At 40.5% G+C, this 10,555-nt stretch overlaps 1 protein-coding gene and 1 non-coding gene across 2 annotated transcripts; one reads left to right on the top strand and one right to left on the bottom strand.

Moving 5' to 3' along the window:
• Positions 1–6,679: 6,679 nt before the first annotated feature.
• On the top strand, positions 6,680–9,241 carry LOC140878731 (uncharacterized). Its single transcript, XM_073282344.1, has one exon. It carries the CDS (start codon positions 6,680–6,682, stop codon positions 9,239–9,241), a length of 2,562 nt encoding a protein of 853 aa, XP_073138445.1.
• LOC140885960 (small nucleolar RNA R71) lies at positions 7,169–7,275 on the bottom strand. The gene has a single exon (XR_012151371.1). It is a non-coding gene; the product is annotated as a small nucleolar RNA R71 (small nucleolar RNA).
• Positions 9,242–10,555: the final 1,314 nt, after the last annotated feature.

Genomic DNA, 10,555 nt, shown 5'->3' with positions numbered 1-10,555 from the left:
CAAAGAGCTAAGATAATATATAAAAGTCCATATTTGCATTTTAGTCCCTGAAAAATCCAAAATTTGCAAAAAGGACCCTGATCAAAATCAAGTTGGCTCTTGAACTCGGGAATCTCCGATTATCTCAAATAAATTTGATTAAGATAAAATCGGGGCGTTACAAGTTACCTGCAATCACATCGTCGGGTGCTGCCTGAGCCTGATCCTCTGTCAAAGCAAAGACTCGTGCCAGCTGTCTCGGAGGCTGGTTCGCACTAGGGTTACATCCCTGTCTGTTCTGCTGCTGAGGCTGAAAGGAGTGAACTGCAGAATACTGTCTCTCACGCTGTGCTGTAGGTCTAGATGAACTCCCACTCTGAGCTCGATCTCTACTACGCTAAGGGCACACCTTAGAAAAGTGTCCCGGTTGCTGACAGGTATTGCATTTCCCAAAGACTCCTACACACTAATCTGGTGAGTGTCTACCTCCACACTTGTTGCAAAACAAAGATGATGATCCAGAACTCTGTCCTGAACAGAATTGCTTGGAACCACTGGAACTAGAATAATTGTTCCCTTGCCTCTTGAACTGTTTCCCTCTTGCTTTGTAATGATCCTTTTTGTTTCCCCCACTGCTTCCACCTTCGTACCTCTGTTTTTGGTTCTGATATTGTGGTGGCTGATTCTGATACTGAGACGGTTGGTTTTGAGACTGTCTCTGCTGCTGAGGCACCATCTGATTTCCTTTCTGTCTCCATAAACCCGCTTCATCTCCCTTTGCATGATTCATGGCATCCGCAAAGTTATTAGGCCTAGAAGTATTTACCAACGTGAAGATGTTGGGATTCAAGCCGTTGATGAACTGATCGGCTTTGGCTTATTCATTGTCAGCGATATGCGGTGCAAAACGCAACAGACTATCGAATTTGGCAACATACTCTTCAATGTTCAAGTTCCCTTGCCTCAGATTGGCAAACTCGGCTCCCTTGTCCTTTCGGCACGAAACAGGGAAAACCGCTTATAAAAATCAGTTTTGAAAAGAGACCAAGTAACAACTGTACCTCGATTCTCCATGGATCTCTTTGTCGTGATCCACCAGTTTTTAGCAACACCATGAAGCTGATGAATGACTAACCTAGTTCGGCGGTCGTCAGAGTAATCAAGGGAATCAAACAACTGATCAATTTCGTCCAACCAACTTTCACAATCAACCGGATTAAATGACTGAAACCTCTTCAGCAAGGTTTCCATAGGAGTCGTTTTAGCATCCATCTGAACAGTTTCAGTACTAGCTTGCTCATTTGGTGGAGTAACTGGCGGCAGGTTTCTGTTAATAACTCGACGAGGACCCATCTGATAATCAAAGGTTAGGACACAAGATATCTCAATCGCTACAATGCGGTGCCCTTTCAACCTCTCGGAATACTGGATACTAGTCGATAAACAAAACATTCATATCCAAAGTAGATCATGCTTTATAAATTCAAATCACATAGTCATGTAATTCAAATAATTCTCAATAATAAAGCATGCTCGCATGGAATTAAATAAACAGTTAAATAACTCAATCACATGCGATGAGCCAATACACGCAGACTCGATCTACCCCGCTCACTCTAGTTCAACCAAGAAATTATCGCTCTGATACCACTTAATGTGAGACCTAGGTTCTAAGCAACTAATCTTGGATTAAACAACAATTAAGCATACAAGATCCAAGACTAAAAGTAATACTGAATTTTTTTTTAAAAGGGGGGTGCGCTCGGTCTGCTAAAAATTGCAGACCGGGCGCCTCCAAGTCTCAGCCCTACTGATTTGCTCAACAGGGGTCGCGCTCGGTCTGCTAAAAACAGCCGATCGAGCGCGGCCAACAAAACAAACTTACTGCCTTGCTCGGAAGGGGGTATGCTCGGTCTGCAACAAATTGCAGACCGTGTGTCCCCTGCTGCACAACCAAAATAGAGCATAAATCTTAGAAACTCAATTCCAAAATCATTCCAACACATTCAAATCATAATCATGTATTACAATCACCGTTTTTCCAAATAATACATGAGATTCTAGAGTCTATCAGTTGCTCAGAAAGATAAAACATGCAACAACAACATTCAACCAGAAAGCTCGCACAATAAATACAACATAAAAACAAAGTTTGATATCTAAACATGTTCCAACATAACTAGGTAGACATGCTGACACGAATTCTAAACCAAGTCCCACAACTAACTCTCCCTCTTGATGCTAACCAGGTCTTCGCTGAGTTGATCCTGCCCATCCTGTTGCCAAGTACACAAATAAAACAAAGCAACAACCGGATAACTCCGGTGAGAATGATATTCCCAATAAAAGCAACATAACAAGCAATACATGTAATATAACAACAACATGCTTTCAAGACAACATAATCAAATCCAAACGAATGATATGCATGTCTTTAAAAATATGGATATCAACTCTGATAAAAAGGTGTTGTTGCTCTGCTTTTGGGATCCCGAGGATGAGATCACGTAACAACTCACCGACTCTCCCAATCGAGGTGGTGTCACGTATCCCAATCCCCTAGACTTTGGTGCGACTATAATGAGTATGCTGACACTAGGTGAACCTCTACACCCCGACCACTCACAGTATAGCCCCCAAAACGTCTAAACAAAAAGGGTTGTTCTGCCCGCTGAAATCAAAGGTTTGGCTCAAGATAAATGCATAAGAAACATAAAGCATTAAGCCACATAATAAAAACTCAATCAACCACAAAATGCAAGTTCCACATGCTAGAACAAGTATTGATGCAAGTATGTGATTTTAAGGGAAACTCGAGAACCAACTGTCCCGAGTATGCTATCCTGCTAACGATGACTGATTTTACCTTTTCAATGCAAGTAGCTCCAACTCTGGATAAGCTACAACAAAAGGTTAAATTAGAAACTAAACAACCTAACAACAACAACTGCTCAAGGTAATCTCTTTACCGTTCTTCGTCAAACTCTACGATGATCCAATGTTGTCAACACCGGGCTCGACAACTCCAAATGAATCTGTACGGAGACAAAAGATGATCAACAACGACGATCAAACTCAATGGCCAAGTTTCAACAACTCGAAATGGTTCGAAATCCCCAAAACTCAAACCGGCGGCATAACGACTATAACTGATCGAACCGGAAACACAGACAACAGTATAACAACGATACTAACTTATAACAATGCTAATACAACAAAAATACTGCAAACCCATCAAATCTCAAACTCCAAGTTTTCGAATAAACTTCCAAAAATCATAACAATTCCGAACGACGCTCTATTTCAAAATCGACAGATAATAAACGATCAAAACTCTGCCAAGAACAACATACGATATAACGAAGCTCTCGCTGTAGTGACTGCTAATCTGCCTTCAGAAATAAATTCCAACGGCCGGATCGAGCTCGGACTGAATTTCCAAAGCTTGGAAAAGTTTGGAGGCGTGAAAATGGTGGGAGACGGCTTGGAGAGGATGAGGGGATGAGGGTGAAGACTTTTCCAACTCAAATCAAGTGTAGATAATATATAAAAACTCAAATTTGCATTTTGGTCCCTGAAATTTTCAAAATTTGCAAAATAGACCCTGATCAAAAACAAGTCGGCTCTTGAACTCTGAAAATTCTGATTATCTCAAATAAGCTCAATTAAGATAAAATCTGGGCATTACATGGGTTATCATGGTAAGCTGCCTCAGTCTTGAATTGTTGCACAATCTTAGCGAAGGATATAATCAGGAGCGTGTCCGAATATTTTGGGAATCTTTGGGATTCATTAGATATAATTCTTGAACTCGACGAGCTGTGGTGTTCAATTCGAAGGAATGAGGCAAGGGATATTGAGTCCAGTGATTGCGATAAGTACTGTCTGATATTTTTAGAGGTTGAGCGTATGATTTTCCATGAGATGGAAATGATCTAGTTTGATGGATCAAGAACAATTCATGGGTTTAGTTTGTCTTGGTGTTCGCCTTGGGTGAACAAGACAGCGACTAGTAGTACTAAGGTGGCACAAAAATTGTGCTAATGACCGCTAGTGACTATTGGCTAACTCTGTTAGAGTTAGGAAGATTTAGTCCATCGTATGAGATAGCTATCAGTAGTAAGGCGTGAGATGGTGTTAATAAGACTGCTAATAGTTATTATATGGCTATCGAGTATGGGTGTGTCAAAACCGGAGCAAGTTGGGTATTCCAAGTGTTGGGAATAGTAGACTTGTGGCAACCGAGTCAAGAGTATTGACCGAGCCACATAGGTTTTGTTGATCAGTGGTAATCTGATTTGTGTTTCACAGTTGATCTAAGTGTGAGCCACAGTAGAATCGACGAGGTTGATTAGTTGAGCCCAATCAGTGTTGATCAGGGTGTAGCAATTAAGAAATACTTGAGATAGTATTTTGTCGAATAGTGCTTAGTCTCAGATAATTTGGAAATTTGGATGATTTAGAATCTCTAGGATTGCCAGAGATGAATCTTTTAAGATTGCTTCTAATTGGGAACAATTTCAATTTGACTTGTATGGTCAAGTTAGGTAATACTCGACAAGAGAAACACGCAAGGGAATTGATAGTTCCCAAGATAGTTTTTTCCTGTTTAGGAGAAGCCGAAATTGATCCAAGCAATTGCTTAGCGTTAGCAATAGTTTAATCAAGGTTGAGTAAATAAAGGCTCAAGTATTGCTCCATGTCGATAGTGGACGACAATAGTGAAGGTTGCTAACCGAACATTTGAAGAAGTGTTCATAAGACGATGTCTTAATTCACCGTAGGGTTTATGATTCAACGAGTATTAGACATTAGCGAGTAAACGTCAGTTGTCTGATCGTGAGGTGTGACATTAGCTAGGATCTAGTTCTCGGGATCTAGCCGATTGTGTCACTAATTTTCCAGCGTGTCGTGCGCGATGTCATTAAGATGACTGAGATAGTCAGTGGTCGACTTAATAGCCAATGAGGTTTGCCTTTGGGATTGAAGATTTCGCAAGATCGGAACGGATCGAATTCGTTCTTTCCAGTCAGTGTGTGACGCCCGAGGCTAAGGAGAAGAGGAGTGATCGCCGGTGCCAAGAGGTTGCACAGACAATGAGCGGCTCCTGGTAGGCTTTTAAGTGGAGGGAGATGATAGGAATCGTTTTTATGTGTTTTTATTGCTTGTTTTGTGTTTGTTTTGCTTTCGTTTCGTTTACTTATTGTCCGTTCTTTTCCATTCTTGTTCTTTATATTGTTTTATTATGTTCGTTTTCACTCCTCTGGTTTATCTATTTTTATGGCAGGAAATCACCAAGAAATGCCGATACTTGGTGGGAAGGTGATGCACAGTAGAGGCCATGCAGATAGAACAAGAAGAAAGGCAAAATTCTGGAAAAGAAGAAGGGCGCGCGGGCGGCCAATATCTACCGCGCGGGCGCATACACGGTTGAGAAAAACAGTAGGTTGGAACTTTAGGAGGCGCCCGAGCGGCCATATTCTACCGCGCGGGCGCGGTCACGTATTTTTGAGACAGTAGTGCAAGGAGTTTCGAGGCGCCCGAGCGGCCAATTTCTACCGCTCGGGCGCGGCGCGCAGTTTTTATTTTTTTATTATTTTGAGAGTTTATTTCGGAGAGGATTCTGGGGAACTATAAATACAATTATTTCTTTAGTTTTTTAGGGTTACACGGGACGCATATCAGAAGACTACCGGCGGCTGAACGCTTGAGATTTCTCTTCTCCGTTGGGAGTTTTTCCTTTTCTTCTTCTTCTGAATTTTTATGTTGAACATCTTGGAGATTGAATTTTTGTAATGAATTCTAGTAGCTAAACTTATTATTTTGTTGGAATCGAGGGGATCCTAATCCCGAAACACTGTAGTGTGATTGAATCACCGGACGTATTGGGAATTGATTTATGTTTATAATTGATTTTATCATATTTTTCTTTCTATGTTGATGATTAGCTACCCTTAACATAGATTCGTAAATTATGAATTGTTGTCGAGAGATAGGTTTATAATTAGGACGAATGATATAATCCATGGACTTAAAATATGCATAGAGATATGGTATTTAGTACATGTTGATAGCCATAGACCACCAGGTTGAAAGTTGTAGAATTCATAGAACGCAACGCAATCAGTCGTGATAAATAATTAGAGAGATTTAATTACTTCACTGATTTGATTAGTTTGGCATCACCTCGAGAGAGAGTTTCAATGTTATAGGAACTTCTGTTAAATTTATAAGAATAAATTAAGTTCCAATCGTCCAGTTCAATTAGGAAAAAGGTGAACCGAAATTCCAACAAAATCATTTTGAATTGTTATTCTTCACTGTGAGATTTGTTGGCTTGGTTGTGAAATTTAAGTTTATTTATATTGAGTTTTAATTTTAGATGTTAGTTAATTCACAAATCACTTTTTCGATACTTTGTGTAGTAAAAATTGAAAAGACAAATTATTTTCGTTAGTCCCTGAGGACGATACTCGTACTCAGTACATTATATTATAATTTGAATCGTGCACTTGCAATTTATGCGAGCTTAATTGATAGATATATTTACGTTGATTTTTCGTGGTAGTATTTGCTCGATCAAGTTTTTGGCGCCGTTGCCGGGGACTAAATAGATTTTAATTTGTTTGATTTGATTTTTCTCTATTACAATTTTAATCATTATTTTCCATCTGTGGACTGCAGGATTCTCTTGCAGTACATGCAACACTCACCTGAAGGACTATTGCCTTTTGATCCAAAAATCGACAGAACCTTTCACAGAAGAAGAAGGCAACAGCAGCAAGAAATGGAAGGAGAACACGAACAAGAACCACCAGTTTACAGATCCATGATGGATCTTGCCTTACCAAATATTGAAGGTACTCGACCAAGCATTATCCGGCCAACTGTAGCAGCGAATCACTTTGAGATAAAGCCGGAAATTCTTCAAATGGTTCAGAACACGCTTCAATTTGGTGGAAGTGTCATTGATGAACCCTATGTGCATCTCACAAATTTTTTAGAATATTGTGATACATTCAAGATACAGGGAGTTTCAGATGACGCTATTCGTTTGCGTTTATTCCCTTTTTCACTACGAGACAAGGCAAAAGCATGGCTAACGAATTTACCTGCAGGTTCCATCATAACTTGGGATGATCTGGCTAAAGCTTTCCTCACCAAATACTTCCCACCATCGAAGTCAATGAAGCTGAGAGCGGACATCATAACTTTTTCCCAAGGTGAACAAGAAACATTTTATGAAGCATGGGAACGCTACAAGGATCTACTGAGGAGATGTCCACACCACCAATTACCAGACGGTCTTGTGGTACAAACTTTTTACTATGGACTTTCTCATTCAAATCGTACCATGTTAGATGCAGCTGCAGGTGGGAATCTACTGCGAAAGTCGTCGGAGGATGGTTATGAATTAATCGAGGAAATGGCAACCAGTAGCTATCATCCTCAATCTGAAAGGAGTGGGGCCCGGAAATCAACTGGAATTCATCAAGTTGAAGCATTCACATATGTGGCTGCTCAACTTGAAGTCATGAACAAAAGGATCGAGGAACTGAGTGTAGGACATTCGGCAATGCGAGTGCAAGAAGTATGGTGTGAAAAATGCGGTGCAGAGCATTTCACGAAAGACTGTCAAACATTCTCTCAACCAGAGGGAGTTATGGCAAGCCACATGGGAAATCAGAATCGCCCCAGGAATGACCCATTTTCGAATTCATACAATCCAGGGTGGAGACAACATCCGAATTTTTCATGGGGTGGACAGAATAATAAGCCGTATGGAAATCAGAATTACAGCAGGCATCCTCAAGAGGAGAAATCAAGCTTGGAGCAGATGATGCAGAAATTTATATCATCTACTGAAACACGTATGCAGAATCAAGATGCATCGATCAAAAATCTGGAGAATCAAATAGGTCAATTGGCCAAATCAATTTCCAGCAGAGATCAGGGTACTTTGCCAAGCGACATTGAGAAGAATCCGAAGGAACAGGTGAAAGCAATTGAATTAAGGAGTGGAAAGACGGTCGAGACTGAACAAAAAAACGAGAAAGAGCCCGAAACGGGTACATCAAAAAAAACTTCAGGTAAGTCATCTATCTCAACACCCCCACCTACTTCACAATCAAAAATTGTTGTGCCACCACCTTTTCTTGCAGCTCTTAAGAAGGCCAAGCTAGACTCTCAGTTTGGTAAATTTTTAGAAGTGTTCAAGAAATTGAACATCAATATACTCTTCGCCGATGCACTGATGCAAATGCCAAGCTATGCGAAATTCTTGAAGGAAATCCTCTCTAACAAGAGGAAATTGGAGGAGCATGCAATGATAAGTCTGACAAAAAATTGCTCGGCACTGGTGCAGAACAAAATCCCACAAAAGAAAAAGGATCCAGGGAGTTCCTCTATCCCTTGTGTAATTAATGATGTTCAGTTTCATAAGGCTTTGTGTGATTTGGGTGCAAGTATAAATTTAATGCCTTACTCTGTTTTCAGGAAACTGAGCTTGGGAGAACCAAAGTCCACCAGAATGTCTTTACAACTGGCGGACAGGTCCATCAAATATCCACGGGGTATTATCGAGGACGTGCTTGTGAAAATGGACAAATTCATCTTCCCCGTGGACTTCGTGGTGTTAGATATGGAAGAAGATCTGGACATGCCACTCATCTTGGGAAGACCTTTCCTGGCAACAGGAAAAGCACTTATAGATGTCCAGAAGGGAGAGCTGTTGTTGAGAGTGGGAGAGGAGAAAATTTCTTTTGACGTTTTTAATGCTTTGAAATTTTCTCAGAATAATGAAGAATGTTTTCAGTTAGATGTAGTAGACTCACTCTTATTTGATTATGTGCAGGATAATTTTCAGGAACCGTTAGAGGCTGCACTTGTATCTGAACAGTTGGGCGACCTCAGTGACGGAGTAGAAGAGATGACCGCATACTTGAATGACAACCAGTCATGGAGAAGAGGTGGAAAGCTTAGACTTGAAGACCTTGGTGACCGGAAGGATTTAGTTCTTCAAAAACCAAGCATAGAGGAACCACCTACTGTGGAATTGAAACCATTACCCATTCATCTTAAATACATGTTTTTAGGTGAGAACGATAAGTTACCTGTCATAATATCTTCTTCTTTGACAGATGAGATGGAGGACAAACTAATGGAGGTGCTTAAGAAACACAAGAGTGTGTTTGCTTGGAAAGTGGCGGATATCAAAGGAATCAATCCATCCATATGCATGCACAAGATTTTAATGGAATAGAGCATCAACCCATTAGTCCAACCACAGAGGAGACTAAACCCAAAGATGCAGGAAGTTGTGAAAGCTGAAATGATCAAACTGTTGGACGCAGGTATCATTTATCCTATATCTGATAGTCCGTGGGTGAGTCCAGTGCAGTGTGTACCAAAGAAAGGGGGGATAACTGTCATAAAGAATGAGAATAATGAATTAATACCTACTAGGACAGTTACGGGTTGGCGTGTGTGCATAGATTATAGAAAATTAAATGACGCAACCCGTAAGGATCATTTTCCCCTCCCGTTCATTGATCAAATGCTAGAAAGATTGGCTGGGTATGAATTTTACTGTTTTTTAGATGGGTACTCAGGATACAATCAAATAGCGATTGCACCTGAAGACCAGGATAAAACGACTTTTACCTGCCCATATGGTACGTTTGCCTACAGACGTATGCCTTTCGGATTATGTAACGCTCCTGCTACTTTTCAGAGATGTATGACTGCTATTTTTCATGATATGGTCAAAAATTTTCTAGAAATTTTCATGGATGATTTTTCTATTTTCGGTCAATCTTTTGATGCATGTTTGCATAACTTAAATTCTGTGTTGATGAGATGCGAGGAGACCAATTTGGTGCTTAACTGGGAGAAGTGTCATTTCATGGTGACAGAAGGTATAGTGTTGGGTCACAGAATTTCTGAACAGGGGATCGAGGTGGACAAGGCTAAGGTGCACGTTATTCAAAATCTGCCTCCACCTACGACAGTAAAGGGAGTTAGAAGTTTCCTCGGACATGCTGGTTTTTATCGGCGATTTATTAAAGACTTTTCAAAAATTGCCAAACCTCTGTCCTCTTTGCTCATGAAAGACGCCCCTTTTGATTTTGATTCGAATTGTTTGCAGGCCTTTGAGGTGTTGAGAGAAAGACTGGTGACTGCGCCAGTATTGACATCGCCGAACTGGGAGCTTCCATTTGAAGTAATGTGCGATGCTAGTGATTCTGCTCTTGGTGCGGTACTTGGCCAACGAATAGACAAGGTATTCCGAACCATCTACTACGCTAGTAAGACTCTTAATGAAGCTCAGCTCAATTATGCGCCACCACTGAAAAAGAGTTGCTAGCTGTAGTATTTGCACTAGACAAATTTCATTCGTACCTTGTGCTTTCAAAAATCACAGTCTACACAGATCACTCTGCTATTAAACACCTGTTGGCAAAGAAAGATGCGAAACCTAGACTGATTAGGTGGATCCTGCTTTTGCAAGAATTTGATTTAGAGATCAGGGATAAGAAAGGTGTTGAAAATGTAGTAGTTGATCATCTGTCTAGAT

This window comes from Henckelia pumila, chromosome 2 (assembly GCF_033568475.1).
Source record: "Henckelia pumila isolate YLH828 chromosome 2, ASM3356847v2, whole genome shotgun sequence".
Classification (NCBI taxonomy): Eukaryota; Viridiplantae; Streptophyta; class Magnoliopsida; order Lamiales; family Gesneriaceae; genus Henckelia; species Henckelia pumila.
Note: the sequence above shows the minus strand (reverse complement) of the source record. Positions and strands in the feature narration are given on the sequence as shown.

What these genes read in the sequence shown, in the direction of transcription:
- LOC140878731 (XM_073282344.1), top strand. Translation starts at nt 6,680, where the DNA reads ATGCAACACTCACCTGAAGGACTATTGCCTTTTGATCCAAAAATCGAC.